The sequence below is a fragment of the Lytechinus variegatus genome, chromosome 1 (assembly GCF_018143015.1).
Source record: "Lytechinus variegatus isolate NC3 chromosome 1, Lvar_3.0, whole genome shotgun sequence".
NCBI classification, from domain to species: Eukaryota; Metazoa; Echinodermata; class Echinoidea; order Temnopleuroida; family Toxopneustidae; genus Lytechinus; species Lytechinus variegatus.
Window position 1 is genome coordinate 83,311,285 of NC_054740.1, and position 17,581 is coordinate 83,328,865.

Here is a 17,581-nt window from a genome sequence, read left to right on the forward strand (position 1 = left end):
TTGTGATATCATGTCAGCAGTTGCTTAAGCAGCATATTTAATATCAACCACAAGATCATTTACATTGAAGGAAAATCTTGAGGATATCGTCAGTCATTGTAATGTAAGAAGTGTATTCAACACCTTTGTGGAAACAGTTATACACTATCACCTGCTTTGACATCCCTTCTCAGATTATTTTTTTTTTTAAATAGCTTTATTGCTTCAAGAACAAGTGGAGAATATGGAATACCACAAACTTTTTGTGCTTTATGTTGGTATTACTGCTAGTATGGTTTATCCTAATGAAATTCATACTTCTTTCTTATTCAAGACATTTCCACTAAAATTCTTCATCTAGAATGATAATCTGCAATAATGTTTGCTCTAGATGTCTGGGGTTTGTTGATATATTGAAGTGGACTGACATTTCTATCTTTTTGTGGGGGGGGGGGGGATAACAAATTAATAACCCTTATTGGATCATGGAAACTTCTCCATATAAAAACTGTTTTATCCTTCTAAATGCCAGTGCATATTGATATACATGTATCTCATAAAATTACTTGTTTTGAAGTTTAGGGTTGACATAGAAAGTAAAAAAAAAAACAAGTTCACTGCATTTCTTTTCTAATTTCCTGTGCTGTTTCAGAAATTAGTAGATTTTAAGCATATCACATGTAGTTCTGTAGTTGATACCACAAGTTTAATTTACCTGTGTAGTTTATACAATGAGCCTGATTAACTGTTAATGTAATTTATTTTATTAAAACTTCAATGATATGTGTAATTGTAACTTTTGTAAGCTGAATTGTAATGTGCAATTTTGAGCCGTATGTTGTATGAATTGTATTTCATTCATTATTTTTTTTTAGTAATTGACAGGTATAGTTGATCCTTCTCTTTCATTTACTTTTAAAGGAAGTTGTGATTTTCAAAAATAATAATCTGAAATGTGTAAGTTTTAAATGACATATTGTTTGAAATCGAGGAAAGTAAAACTAATGACATTGTGGTATGTGATACTGCTTTGAAAGCATTCTTTGCTATGTCAGACAGTGGCGCTCAAAGTCAGTGAACCCAAGCAGAATGAACACGTTTTAAAGTGTTCAAATTCTGCAATGTTTTAGATACTTCATTATGATGTCAGGTGATACATTCAATAATTTTTTTTTCTGGGCTATAAAAACACTGTAGTGTTGTTTTGTACATTCAACACTTGATATGAAGTAGTTCATTTTGTGGTGAGGTTCACTAACTTTTGAGTACAACTGTATATACTGCAAAACACGGGTGTTGATTTAATACCAGCCTGGAATCTACATATGTCCTCACCAGAGAAGTGTTAAACTACACCAGTTTGGTTTTGGTCTAACACCAGATAGGTGTTTATACAACACCATTTAGAATTAAAACAGCATGGATTTTTTTATTCCAAACTGGTGTTGTTTTCAATACTTCTCTGGAGTGGACATATATAGATTTCCGGCTGGTGTTAAATCAACACCAGAGTTTTGCAGTGTATGGTGTCTCCTCAAGTTTACCTCTTTATCCTAACCTTTGAAATTGTCACCTCAATTTATCAGGTTATGTAATTTTTTCATTATTGTTTCTTAGTTATTCACTGAATCAGAAAAAGAACATATTTGAAGTGCTCAAGTTCTGCTTTGTTTTAGATATTTAATTGTAAAATCAGTTGATCAAATATTTACATTCAGTGAAGTTTTTTTTTCTGGGCTCGACAAACACTGTAGTGTTGTTGTTTACATTCAACACTTGATATGAAGGAGCACATTTTGTGGTGAGGTAACTTTTGAGCACAACTGTATAATTATGGTCTCTCCTCAAGTTTACCTTTTTATGCCAACCTTTGAAATTGTCATCTCAATTTCTCAGGTCGTATTTAATTCTTTCATTAGTGTTTCTTAGTTATTCACTGAATCATGAACAGGTACTTGTATGTTTTCAATCCTAGCAGCACATTTGATGGGGAAACATAAGCATATCACCCAAATAGTAAATAGTGGTAGTAAAATACGAGCTGTGATTGGCTGGATTTGTACCACGTGACCTCCCTTCAAAAAGTTATATTGTACATATGTACAATATAACTTTCGATTTTTGGATGGCAAAATCCATGATGGGGGGGGCTTAGATTAAGGGATCTATTTACTATAATAAATAGTGAACGTTCTATCATACAATATTACTGGACTATATGAACTCCAAATATAAAATTATCCTTCGTGCAAGCCTATTTCACCTCGGCCTTCGGCCTCGGTGAAATAAACCTGCACTCGGGATAATTTTATATTTGTCGTACATATAATCCAGTATATTGTACAATAGATTGTACACTATTTATATAATAGTTTCCACTATCAATTCAAAGTGGCATAACTGTTACATGAAAAGGGTTTGAACAAAATAGTCAATCTCATGCTTATATCACAAATGTGATAGTGCCAAACAGTAATTACTTGTGGATATACATAGGCCTATATATCTCCTTTTGAGGAGATGTTGTGGTGAAGTGGTTGAGTCACTCAGCTCTTAGACCAAGGGTCAAGTGTTTGAATCCCACCTGGTGCTAATGTCCTTTGGCAAGGCACTTATCCATGTTTTTATTTTACTCTCCACTTGGGTGTCAAATGGGTACCTGGTAAGATATGAATGTCACTGTGATTAGATTGGCATGTGTGCACCAATATGAAAAAAATAAAAATAAATAAATAAATGGTTGCCTGGCCAGGATACTCCCCATGGAGTGGAGATGGTACACTTTTTGGTAATGATGATTATAACGTAAAGCACTTAGAAACACAAAGTATGAAGTGCTATATGAATGCAAAAATTATTATTTATTATATTCACTAAATTTAAAGAAGTGTATTAAATCATTTCATGCACAATTTTACTGTTCGGTCAAAAATCCCAAACTCTTGCCTCTCTACCAAATAGCACAGTTCTGAACATCAAATGATAATATGTCATGGAACAATGGAGTCTTATGCAAGCTGCATAAACACAGCATAACTTTTGAGATAAAATGTTTTTAAAGGTTGCGTTCTTCCATATCATGATCTTACTCAAAGTATTATTTGTGCTATTTGATATTGGATCTTGTAGTTAAGCTTTGTTTTGAAATCTGTTATGATTTGTATCTACTGTATTATGTTCTAATGCAACTCTTGCATTTCGGCAAATCTATCTATAATATATGTATATATATCATGGTATGATAAGGTGTGACATATAATACTGATATGTATATAAATACAACTGTATGTTAATTATAAGAATCTCATTATGACTGAAGAAATATATATATTGTAAATAAAATGCATATGATACAAACTTGACTTTCTGTCAAGAATTTCTCTTTTGTATTTGATATGATTTTCCTTCTGAGCAGAGTATGAAAAATGGAATAATCGTGTGTTTCTATTGGAGAGGAGAGAATGTGTAGAATGATATAGAGTGTCTGAGATGTTAAAAGAGATATGATTATGAAATATTTTATGGGGGACATAGATGATGAGAGATGCCGTTTAAATCAAAAGATATATAATTGAGAAATGATTATATTTGAAAGTGCCATTCATAAAAAAAACTTGGAATGATGAGGGTAAGAAAACATGAAATGGGGAAATTGACGGCTGATATCATACAAAACGTATAATCAAGTAGAACCCCAACATAACCGTTAAGTTGGGTATGACTGCAATTTTTCTTTTGCTGGAGGTTGTAGTATAGGGTGTCTACTCCAAGAATCCTACGTGTGCCACCTGGGCACCCTTAGGATTTTTTTGTTGACGTCATTCGCCTCACCCACTTTTTCACATAACTCTTGAATATGATTTTCATATTTTACCGAATTAGCATGTCATGTTTGGTATCAAATTAAAGCTAATGAAAAATCAAATGCAAAATATGGACTGGGCATTTAAATCACGCATAGGTCAGTTAAAGGTAGTTTAAGGACATGAAAGGTTAAATTGCCTTACAAAATAATATATTACATAAGACATATGCGGAACATAACACGCTTTAACTATAAACAAGTTTGGTATTATATGAATTTTTTCAAAGATTAAGTTTGAGAGTGTGAATATTATTAATTATTAGTCCCTAATCGCGCTTTTGTCAAAGTGGAACGATCTCGAAAGAACCCCGAACGAACATGACGAAGTAACACGATGACGCAAACGTAGAAGAAAGCCCGAGCTATTCCCTCGTCTTCGTTTCTAATCGCACGCCATATCAAACCAATGCTCACTGTTTGATCGTCTAGTTGGGTTAATCAACCCTTCGGCTGCAATTTACTCCAAGAGATGAACCGAAAAATCGATAACCTTCGCATGTAATATTTATTCATCGCTTAACGTTGGTTGATAAAATTTGAGAATAGTTACTGATCGCATGATTTGACGGAAATTTTATTTGAATTCCTTATTTCGTGCATTTTCCCATTCGTCACCCTTCGTCCGCCTACTGTTCGGTCAGGTGTGAGAGGGCTTTTAGTCGGGTGAATGACAGCGCACACTTACATGTATTTTTTAGAGGGAAAGTGGTTGCAATTAAATGAAGTGTTAATGAATGTGTTTGTGTGTGGGGGGGGGAATCACAATACAGTTTACTGTGAAAAAGTGTGTGCGTTGATGGAAGGGGAAGTGTGTATTATTTAGGTCTATGTATTTGTGTAGAGGTGATGTGACCAACCTGACTAACGCCAATGATGCATGAAATCCCGGAGTTTGATCCTCGAAATTTCACCGTTTCATCTACGTTTTTATTTTATTTACAAAATATCCAACCTGATAGATTACTTGTATTAACGTGTGCATTTATTTTGATATTTTAAACCATATTAGGGTGTGAGTTTGGATATGTGCATATCAGTATATTTTTCCAGCTGGATAGCTTTGCCATTAAAGCAAATATGTATTATGTATCATGTGTTAGCTAGCCAATGCATGTTGGATATTCTGTGTCCATATTTTTCTATGCGATGTAAGTTATTGCTTTTGTAAGAGCGATACTTTGGAGATTTGTTGTTATAGAAGTAGCAGTCATTACATTAGGACCAAGTATGATAGGAAACGTGTAAGTAGTACTATTTCCATATTAGACCCTGAAGAAGTTTAAGCAGCCTTAATAACTATTGTCATTCAAGATGAAAGAACTTGACGAGTTTTGATTGTATGATACAATGTTTATCACTGTAATACGAATATTATACAAATGATGCATGGGTTAGAGTGGGTCAGTAGGAACTGTGTGCACAAGGTAACTTTGGCATGGTTTAACCCACGAGGCGCAGCCGAGTGGGTTTAGACCATAATGCCAAAGTTACCGCGTGCACACAGTTCCACTGACCCACGAAAGAAACCCATGCATCATCTGTTTTATAGAATGGAAAAAATTTATTGAATAAAATACAAAAATTAATGATTTACCGGATGCATGATAATTTCATGCGTCCGGTAAATTCAATTTACCGGACGCATGAAAAAATTTACCGGACGCATGATTTTTTTTACCGGACGCATGATTTATTTACCGGATGCATGAAAATTCCAAAATGTAATGCAGACACTTTGATAACCCTGGACAACATAAATATGGGCTTAACTGCATAATATGTTGGCACAAAGGCATTATTATACCCAAACTGCCAAATACAGCTTTGCATTACCATTGACAAGATCTTGAGGCAGCCTCCGACCTCCAATAGCTGTGTGTGTATGCCCGGGCCGCGGCGGGGGCCAGCGCTTGCAGCTGCCTGGCCGGCCTGCAGTGCAGTGGAGAATTTGGCTGTTCACAGCTCAGGGCAGTAGATCTAACATTAGATCGTATGTCTAGACTTCTCAACTAACAAGTATGCGGGCAGTTTTAATCCCAATGACAATTACAGTACCGTATTTGTACTTACAGATCATTTTGCATCCTTTATTTGATTCATTCTGCCTTGATCGAAAATTCAAAATTTTGACGTAAACAAGCGTAACAGTACATGCGCGATGACATCACAATGACCTTTTCGGGCGATAGCTTGTTTACAGTGGATATCGTTTTGATTATCGGGATATCGTTCGTGCAGCCCAGTAAAAATTCTTGCATAGCTCTCAACCAATCAGATTGCAGGGATTTTCTCATCCATTCTATAAATGTTTTTTTTACTTTCAACGAATGAATGAACGAACTAACATCGTTCATACAATTTTCCAGATAGATATTCGATAAGAGTACAAGTTGGACAAGCTAGAAAAACCCCAACAAATCAAATAGTAAAAAAGGATGCTTAGTAATCATAAAACACAATGAGTTATATAAAATACTGTAAAAATTATGTTTTAGAGTAAAAAGATTAAGTACTTATGTTTACCAGAATACGAAGTGTGTGTTGCCAAAGGGGTTAGATCCACTTTAGACCTATTCGAGAAAATCATTTTTTTTTATTCTCCCAAGACATTGCAATATTCTTTTGCGAAACTAAATTTTCCAATATACTACCCTACAAACTAACCAAGTGAACATAAATTTGGTATAAAAGAAATCTACCTGTCTTCATATTTTTTAAATGTTTTTTTTTCAAAAAATACCATTGTAAGTCTATCCCCTATTGCAAACAAACTGAAATTGATCCAACTCCTGAATAAAAAAAAGTGATATTGTTTGCCGTTTTCATTTTAATGGGAGCTTCAACTTTTCTTTGGTATCATCAGAGCGACTACAAAATATTGAGACCAATAAAAATATTAAAAAATGACGAAAAATTTATCCAACCCTTTTGCAATTGAGCTCTTCGTATTGCCTAAAAAGCGCTGAAACAACAAAGCAAAGTCATTGAGCGTAATAACATTGATTGACATAACTATTTGTCGAAGCATTAGCCGATGTTGTAACGAAAACTACAATCAATACGTGATTGGCTGTCTTTGTTTATACTATATGGAGGCAAATATACCTAATACTCCGTTCAATCTTTGGCATCCATTTTAAATTCAATGATAATGGGATCGGGTGGCGCCACCCATTGATTAGATTGACTTGGTACAAAAGTTCGTCTATAGAATATGCCACTATAGTGCTCTTAAAAACGGCAGTGTCGTGTATGGTAATGTATATCTATTTTGTTTGACCGACGTAACGATTTTCTACAAATATTAACCTTGAACAACGCTGAGCCTTTGTGATATGCAGGAAACCAATATCGCAGAGATTGGTGAGGAGTACAATACGATTCATGAAATATTGTGGCAGATTGAAATGAAGGACCTTTTAATTATTTTTCACTGAATGTCCGGTTGCATCCACTACTACGTGTTATAGGTTGATGCTTTTCAATCTGCGAAAATTTATTGACGATAAAGACAATCGGCCTATACTATGATATACCTGTGAAGTACACAGCAGGAATTCAAAGAAAAATAGCAGACTTGCCCATTTATTGTAGGTTGCATTCAGATTCCACCTTTTCCTTACAGCTTTTCGACTGTAAACTTTTGTTGACATAATGCACCGAAAACCTCCAAGCATGGAAACATTTGACATTATAACACTGATAGGAGCTATTCTGTCGACTGTCTTTTGCATTGGAACAGTCACAACATATTCCAGTTTTGGGGAATTGCGGAATATCTCCGGATTATGTCTTATCAACGTTTCGCTGGCACTGTTAACTCTAGCTTTCATTTTCATTGCCACCTATTTTCTTGTGATCAGTGGAACATCATGTGTTACCGTGGCAATCCTCAAACAGATTTGCTGGCTCGCCTCCTTCTCTTGGATGTCACTTCAGGCCGTCCACATGGTCCGCACGTTTGTCCTCACCAATTGGCAAAGGCCTTTGGGACATCCGCAGAACCGGCAGCAATGGATCAAGATCAGCATGGCACACGCCCTCATGGGCTGGGGCCTCCCAATGATCTATTCAGCGGTGCTTTTGTATTTTCATTTGTGTCGCGATTGCTTGCCGGGTGGAGTCGAGTTTCGGTTAGGAAAAGACTCGAACTCTACCATAAAATACTGTTGGCCGGGAAGCACATATCTTGGAAACCATCTCACAATCGATCCGATGCTCGTTCTTCTTGCTTTCAACATTGTGGCCCTCCTCATTGTCATGATAGCAATTATCAAAAAACGAATGATGACGAGAAAAGTAGCAGGACGGGATCTTAAAAAAGAAATTGCTGTAAATCTTCTAATCTTGGCTAAGGTAAATCAGTAGCTGAATCGAAAGGAAAATATCCCCTTTAAAGTAAAATACATTGACTAGAACTCCCCTATTCTATGAATTATCCTATTCTATGAAATATCATTTTTATAACATGAAATTACCTAATTTGTATTACCTCCACTTTATTATCTGGATTAACAGTCACTAGGTGCTTCTACTTTATCATAAATCCAGCATTTGTCCTCAATTTGTGGGAAGTCACAAAACATAAACCATTGTCATTAATGGAAAAGCTTCAACTAATCATTGTTCATGATATTTTTGCAATAATATTTAGTTAGCCTTTTAAGTTAAGTGATTGATAAAGAAATAATGAAAGGCAAGGATATATAAAATATATTTGATCATAGGAATAAGGTGAGGTCCTGAAAACAAATGTCATCCAGACAAATATAAAATGGGATGACTGCTCGAAAGAGGTATTGATGTAAGATGAGGACAGGCAATTAGACTATCTGCCACGGTGTCATTTTTACTCTTCCTTTCCCACTCTAGACGTAAGCTTATTGTTCAGACTAGATGAACAGTAAATATTTTATACGATATAATTTCTGAAACGTTGCTCATGTATTCATAACTCTATTCAACATGCTCAATACGATCACAGCGATGATATGCTTTGTTTTTCATTTTGCCTATTTCGCCTTTCGTTTTAGCTTTCCATCTCCCTAGGAGCCACGTGGTTGCCTGTCCTGCTCCATCGTTTCCTTCATCACCTAGTCCTGATGCAGATCCATGTTCTACTCAATTCGTGGCTCGGTGTAATCATTTTCATGCTATTCTCTACCTCGCAGAGGATCCGTCGACTTTGGAAAGGAAGACTCCGAGGTCTGTGCCTCACGAAAGCAGAGACCAGTGATCTTTACAGACTCCGAGAATCGTCTGGTAGCGGAAGAAATGACATGACTGCTTGATCATGTTGATAAAAAGGGTGCAATAACATTCTTTAGTTTTTTATCTGATGCTTAGAGATTAAAACCAATCAACCAACCAACGAATCGATCAATCAATAATGATTGTGCTCTTACTTGACCTATAAAGTCGGCGTTAGACACCTTTGATCGCTTTGTACCGTTGCTTGGATTATAATCTGACTTCTTGTCCAGTTCGAAAGGCCCCCTTCTTGGTTTGAGTCATATTTCGATGATCGATCATTTACAGTGTCAATTGTTTACAAATTATCTCATAAAGTTAAATTGTAATATAGTGTTCCCCAGGGTTCCATTTTGGAACCTGTTTTTTTTTTCACTGTGTGTTTGAGGAAACTATGGAAATTCTGAGGAATAATACTGATGATGGTCAATTATACCATTCTCTCTGCAACTGGTTTTCTTAATGCATTTCTCAGAAGAATATGCTTGGGAAGTGGATGCATGGATGATAAGAAATAAGATTCTCTTTAACAAAAAAAAAAACAGAACCTCTTTCGATCATATTTCTTAGACTTGGACACTACCTAGCCATGTTCATTAGTTTGTGATGATATCGTAAAGCCCGTTTAATCTGTCAGAACTTTGTAGGTGTTTAACTGGATTCGTCACTAATGATGTTTAAGATTAATTAGGAAGGTTAATTCCTTTTACAAAAAACTTGATTTTCTTGTGCAATCACTGACGTACAGATGTGGGCCTTGGGGCCATGGACACCCCCCCCCCTATTTCTCAACAATGAAGAGGGTAAAAAGGAAAGAAAGTGAAAGGAAAATTGTGAAACATTTTACTATTTTCTGCGTACAAAATTATGTCGAAATCGATCACAAAATTACATTTTTTAAATTAAATTGTTCATCGCTTCTCTCATTCTCATCTTTTAAGATTTTTTTTTCAAAGTCAAATACGCTATATGTCTGAATCCCTCAAGATTTTTTACTCACTCCGCCACTATATGCAATATATCTAGGGTAAGGATGACGGATGAGGTTTGTCATCTTCTATGCTCGCTAATGTAAAGCCATCTGGATAATGCTATTTCTCCTTTAATAATAGTCGTACGGATATCTATAGCCATTAATACGACGAAGTCAGAATCGTGCAGCTCGTATCATTTCAATGGCCAGAAAGGGTGTCTCTTTTGTTCAAAGAATGGCTGCAAAGACACCACAGTGCATTTTAATGACTGTTTTCTCTGTCCAGCTATCAATCTTACTTTTCATTACGTTCTACAATGTTCTAGAACAGTCCAATTTCGTCCTTAGGTAAAATTATTAAAAAACAAGCTGAATTTTTATCTACAGCAGTATTGTAAGCACCTGGAAAATATTTTAGTTGATTATAAAATATGTATGCAATCGATCAATCAATCAAATATCTACAGATCCATCCATCTATTTTATTTATCTATCTACATCAATCAGTCAGTCAGAAATTATTTTTCTTTGAAGCATGGTTGAAAACATTAATGGAGTGAATCCCGTTAGACTGTTTCCTATTAAGTTGGTACTGTCATATATATATGTGATAGTATTGTGATAGTATCCAGCCTACGATATCTATTTCATGAATATTCATATTCATTGTGGCATAAATTATATGAGCATAACCAAAGCGCTTTGCGCTTTCACCACCTAGCAACCAATGTTTTCATTTTGCAATTTTTGCCACTTTCCTAAAGAACGAGATAGGATACGGTCATACTATCACAATAGTCTGTAATTACAGGTATGTCTTCTTCATTTATATCATTATTATTTTAATCGAATTAATTATTCATTATTCATTTATTAATTTATTTGTTCATTCATTAATCTGTCATTATGAAATATTTTCAACTTGGTGGGTGATAATTCATTGATGTGCAAAACAAACTTGGATGTTGTATCTCCTTATATTTTTCAGACGCTTCTGACGAAGTCTCAATTAAAAGACGAAAGCTAAAGCAAATAAATGGTGTCCTGCGTCATCTGTTGAGTTTGCCTCGCCTCATCTCATTATGTTTAATATTCACAACTCAACAGCGATTGGTAGAAGTAAACTTATCATCACACTATATATATATATCTTAAAGTTTCACGTATTGGCTTCTCTAATAGTAAAAAAATATGCTGGATAAATGGTAATGCTTTTAATGCCAATATAGTTTTTAAATATACAGATTAGGCTAGAAGTTTACGTGCACCCAGGAAATTCAGAAAAAAATGACGATTTTACGATGTTTGGCAAGCGAATTGTTGAATCCCATGAGTGTATACTGTAATATGTGATTAAATACACTTATATACTATATATCCCGCTTTCCATGCACTGATTGTCTGAATGTTTATGTCCATATGCACAGGAAATATATTTCATTAATATATCATTGATTGGTAACAATCCAGTAACAACTGTGTCAATAAGTTTTCGCGTGGGGCCAGTGACTAGTTTCTATGACGATGGCATTCTAGAATTCAATTAGATAATCCGTAAAGCTCTGCAAAGCTGATTAAATATCAGATTGGTGATACACAATGAAGAATAAAAGCAATATCTATAGACCAGACACATTCTGAGATAAAGCGAATCATGTTTACAATCAGGCGCGCCGGAACACTTTCAGTTTTTGGGGGGCAAAATCCCGAAGGGGGCACAATATTTTTGACAGTGTGAGATACCGAAGCGATCGAGTGGGAGAGGCTGTGGGACCCCCCCCCCCACGGTAAGGACTTTGTGTGAAAATGGAGTATAAAAGTTGCGTTTCTAATAGCATTCAAAAATAAATTTTCTTGAGAATTAAACAGTCTTGGAGTTCTTTTTGCTCCTTCTGTTTCCTCCCTTCTGACCCAGACTGGTGTTTCTTCATGATCAGGGTCGCAGTTCCAGCAAATTACGAGCCTTACTGCAAACGAAATTGTTTCTAACCAATATAATATAGGCCTTTTAAAGACTTTAAGATGGCAAACATGACCGTACGCAGCCGGAGGCCGCCGATCGAGAGGGCAAAATTCACAAAATTTACCAAAAGTGTGCACGAAATCCTTCAATTTTATTCTAGAAAACTTTTAAGCCCCCCCCATCACAAACCCCCTCGCTCTTAAGTTTCTTCGAAAATTTAGTTCTTGCAGCCCCACCCACTCCCGGATTGTTTTTATATTTTTGCAAACGTCCATGAATAACAAAAGCTGAGATGAACCAGATAACATAGCTGCCATCTCGATCTGATTAGTAACAGATAATGGGAAGAAGTTTTGGAATCTAAACAGGGTTGGCGGATTTAAATCACGTTGATTTAAATCGTGATTTAAATCGCGATTTAAATCACCATGATTTTTTTTAAAAAATCATTGATTTAAATCACTTCCATTGAAACATGTACAAATCATGGACAAAGTATTTGTTCAATGCAGTTTTAATTCTTCAAGTCAACTGAAAAAACTTTGAATTAACTTTATATCAATAAAAGATCAACAAAGTCTTCATATCTACTTAAAACAAATTAAAATCAAATTAATAAAATCAGGTAATTCCTTAAAAACTACAGATGTATGTTGTCAATAGGTACTCATTTTTTGTAAATTATGTCGAGTTTTTCTTCTGAAATTTTACATTCTTTGTCAGTTATTATTAGTCAATTTCTTTCTTAACATAAAGTTTTCACATAATCCAACTTTTTAGAGAGCAGTTTGTAAAAAAAATATATAATATATAAAAGTCAATGAGAAAAGGTTTGTTGGCAGTTTTCCAGTTTTGATCCTTCGCCTACACATAACTACTTCTGTCATGTAAAATAAAAAAAATGATACTTGCATGTAATCAACATATTTAACATGCCTCTTATTTCGTATTGTTACATTTATCATACATTTGATGTTTTAAATAACATAATTATAAAAATCACATTAACATAATGTAGTACAGTCATAAGCTTTCTCTTATAAACCTTTTAAGTCACTGCAGCCCATTTTATGTTCAGTGCTACAAATAATGGAAGTTTTGTATCTGCATGTAATAATGGAAAGAGCTCTATAACAACAATTTGCAAAACTCAGAATAAACATTTAACACTGCATTTTAATGTTAAGATGCAGGTACTTCAGTTACAATCATTGGCAGTTGTAAGCTGTGTCTCATTTAAAATAAAATACTTCTTTTTGTAATACATGTTGTAATTTAAGCAGTTTTGCAGTTTTTATCCTTTAAGTTAAAAGTAAGTAGATTCTTTTTCATACTTCATGGATCAAACAGAATTTTTTTGTAGAGAATATGGGAATGAAAATTGTAGATTAATGTAAAAAAAATCACAGTAACAAAATGTAGTATAGTCACCCTTTGACTAAGCTATCTCCTATATTGTTCTCCAAAACTGAGAGTTTTGCATCTATATCTGTAGCAAGAGAAGAGCTTTTTATCAAAAAGATCCTAAACATATACAGTTGTAGTCTCTCTTTGACTATTGTAAAGCTGTGACTAATTGAAAAAAATCATTGATTTGAATTATTTCTCTTACAATGTACATGAATACTAGTAATTGGCAAAGGGTTTGTTGGCAGTTTTGATAAGGGATTTTTTCTCTTGGATTTTTTAAATATTTGAATGAAAAATCCCAGAGGGGAATTTTCTCTACTCACTGGGAATTCCCTATGGAATATTCCTTCATAGGCCTATGTATGATAGAATTAAGTTCAGATACATGATTCCTCAAATTTATCTTTAATTGTCCATTTTTACTGGATTTTAATTACAAAATATGTGGTTAAGAACAATATTAGGGGTGAAATGTATAACATCAATATTGATGTCATTGTAAGAGTAAGGGGGGGGGATAATTACCCTTTTTTTCGAAGGAACTTTAAAAAAAATAAAAAAAATCTGATTTAAATAAAAAAAATCTGATTTAAATCAAATAAATCCGATTTTTTTTATTTTTTAAAAAAAATCAAAAAAATCGCCAACCCTGAATCTAAAATACGTGCTATATCATATGAGCTGAAATAGTATCAGACAAAACGTCTTCCAATCATGCCAATGAAAAGGAATAGAGGAAAATACGGGGCTGTGAAAATATCTTAAGATTTTTTTTTATAATAGAGCAGTACTGTAACGCTTATTTTTTTCTTTTATATTCTTTATTTACATTTTTATTCATATCTCGGATAATATGAGTCCGGTCAAGAAGACACTTTCACAGATTTTGTTTTTTTCATGTCTAAACATTATCTCAAGTTGCTTTCGAGTGGGATTTACCATTTTCACAAATTATAAATTATAATCCTCTACACATGATTATTCTGCGTGTAATTTTCTTATGACATGTCTATATTGAGTTGAAATGACCTTGGTATTTTCTTTAGGGCACTGACTTGTTAGCACTGTATTAACTCAATTCATATTTAGTTGAAAATAAAATAATAGAAACAAGTTTCTCGAGATGTTTTGGTTTCTGGGCTTGACAGCTATGACATAGATTCCATATGTTGCTCGAGTAACTAGTGTTCACGCGCATTAGTGATATCGGGTCCGGTCTGAGCGCTTCTGGGCGACCGCGCGTTTGTTAGACGACACAGCCAGCATCATAGAGTTATAAACCTAATAATTGGTGGACCACTATCAATTTGCCATTCGATTTTAGTCTGAAATGTATTCATTAAAAGGTTAAACGTTATCACACTGTAATAAGATGAAAAAGGGGCTTATCAAAGGTATGTTTCACAGAGGAACTGTTCGTCGAAAGACGCGAGGCTTACTATGATAATGTATTTGCCCCGTCAGGGACAAAATTTTTTCATTTTTGACAATGGAAATGACAATTTTCAGGCAGAAAAGTGCCTTCGTTTGCTTTTGTCCTTAAATAATTTATCCTTTTTCTACTTTCAGGGGGGCACATTGGGGGGGCGGCAAAATCTCGTTTTGCCCCCCCAAAATTTTATTGGGGGGGCAAGTGCCCCCCCCCTGCCCCCCCCCCCGCTTCCGGCGCCCTTGTTTACAATTTAATGTAAACTGTGTCATTTCTTGTCAACAAATGATTAACAAAAAGCAACGCTACACTTGCGTAATATTGTCGTGGACGAAATCGACTTGCAACGTATACTCACGAATACGGCGCACTATCACGTAATTTGAGTATACTTTCGTAAAAACGCTTCCTCTAATCTACGAAATACAGGGTATACGATTTGGTGGGGGGTTTTGTACGTAAATCACGAAAACTCACAGTTTTGCACATACGCGACACGAGTCTTTACCCAACAGTTTTATTCAAGGTTTTTAAATTTACAAGCTCTCGTTAGTAAGACTAATCATAATGTAACACACCAAAATGCACCCACACAAAGCTCGCACTGGATGTGTGAAACAAAACATGCAAGTCCAAAAGTCTCACCCTTTAGTATTCATTTCAATTTCGCAAGTTTTAACATATAAAGCACTTTAAACTTCGACCGTAACCTGCCATTTGTGTTTGGGTAATTTTTTTGTGGTGTTCCATGACGAATCATCATGTAACATTAACATGTAAACGTTACATGATGATTTGTATTTTGCTTGTAGCATTTCACCGAATTCAACGGTAGCGTCACATAACCCAACACTTCGTTAGGTAGATTTTGTTTCCCTTACCAATGTACGCAAAACGTGATAGCGCACCGTGGCGTGATTACGTGAGTAACCGTTGTAAACCAAAATGGGTCGAGTTCAAGTTCAAGTTTATTTCAATTATGCAAAACATTATACATAATGGGGCTTGATAGTGGGAGAAGATTGAATGTTTCTCACACAGCCACACACACATACTGTGTTCAGATTATCCCCCGCCTTCCAGGACATCCCCCGGATTGTGTGTGTGTGTGGCTGTGTGATTGTTCCGGTCATTCAAAAAAAAGTTCATGCCATGGAGTTTGTTTGTGATTCAGCCTCTCACTTAAATATTCATGTGAAGGACATGTGTGATAACGTGGGTAGTTTGTTTAAATCCCATCTCATTTTCATTGGTCTATCTTTGGCAATTGTTGTGACTTTGGATTCTGAAACCAATTGATGCGAGGGGCTATAGGCGCTCTGTGATTGAAGAATCTCTTAATTATTGACATGTGCTTAATAAAGATCATTAAAACTAGCCTGCGAAAAATATTTTTCAAAGATGAACATATACATAAGCTTGAGATGATTTGAATTTGAATTACCTTTCACTTAATTTTTTTGGCCCATATGAAATTAAAGTAACAGGCATATGTCATGAGAACAAAGAATTCGTTTTATCTCCGAAATTTTAATAAAAAGAAGAATGAATGTCTTTAAGTTTGAACACGAAAAAAGAAATTGAAGTACATGTAGTTGAAAATAGCGAGTGTGAAAACTGAACAGAGAGTATATAAACAAAACAATTCACGAGGCGTAGCCATAGAAACATCTACGTTAACTCTAGCAGGATTTTGTCAACGTTTTTTAAGATATAAAATTGAGGAAAGGAAATTTTATTATTGTCATTAAATATTCACATTCAACTTCTTTGTCCACTCAACTATAAACAAGATATTATATGGATCAAGGGAATAAAGCTCCGTGTTACTTGTAACGTGTCCTTTTTCGATTGTACAGTAGATACAATCACAATGTTATCAAACCACAAACTAGTTGATGATATTCGGAGAATGATGTTTCTCCTTTCATGTTACAAATAGATTAGGAAAAAGGTCCTTAGCCTTAACCCCCAATAGAGAGAGAGAGAGTGAGGGAGAGAGAGAGGGGGAGGGGGTAAAAAGATCATCGATAGGGAGGGAAAGGTAAAGAGAAAAAAGAAGGAGAGCAAAGGTTACAAGAAAAATAATCTCTGTACCTAATATATTTATCTCTAACATTTGAAAAAGAAAACGGGATTAGTAACGTTTATTTAATCCGACGTCGTAATCTGAATTACAGAACAGTAATGTTGAAAGACGATATCATATTTGTATGTAAGTGTCGCTATTTTCCTTTATTCTTATTTACTACACACATACACGCACAGACACCCCCTCTAACACGCTTTTACATGTTATGTTGGTGTGCTGTGGTTTCTAGCTATCAAAAAACATCAACCTTGGTCCTAAAATGTTTTGTTGGAAAATAGAAAATAATAAGAAAAACAGAATGGAGAAAGTTTGAAAGAAATCGGACAAGCATTAAGAAAGAATGCTTTGAAATTAAGATCCCTCTAAGACTAAGTATATATCAAATTGGCAACTAGGTAAGCAAATTATGGCATGGGGCAAGGCCAACTTTCCCATAGGTCATGTACTCGGTTATCATAATTTTTTGGGTTTTCTTCTAAGTACCTGTTCCCCTTGGGCAATAATCAAAATATAACTCAGGTAGCATATTGTTTTATGTCTTCGTGAAAGAAAAACATTATTTGAAGTAAAACTTTTGAAAAAAGATGACATTTTAGCCATTTTATACATTGGAGTAGTTG

General features: G+C 34.9%; 1 protein-coding gene across 1 annotated transcript; it reads left to right on the top strand.

Moving 5' to 3' along the window:
• The first annotated feature begins 7,068 nt into the window (after positions 1–7,068).
• On the top strand, positions 7,069–11,104 carry LOC121425499 (adhesion G-protein coupled receptor G6-like). Its single transcript, XM_041621575.1, has 2 exons — positions 7,069–8,200; positions 8,878–11,104. Exons 1-2 carry the CDS (start codon positions 7,499–7,501, stop codon positions 9,133–9,135), a joined length of 960 nt encoding a protein of 319 aa, XP_041477509.1. The 5' UTR covers positions 7,069–7,498; the 3' UTR covers positions 9,136–11,104.
• The last annotated feature ends 6,477 nt before the right edge of the window (positions 11,105–17,581 follow it).

Coding starts and splice junctions, on each gene's coding strand:
- LOC121425499 (XM_041621575.1), top strand. CDS start 7,499: ATGCACCGAAAACCTCCAAGCATGGAAACATTTGACATTATAACACTG. Junction 8,201..8,877: donor ATCTTCTAATCTTGGCTAAG/GTAAATCAGTAG, acceptor CTTTCGTTTTAG/CTTTCCATCTCCCTAGGAGC.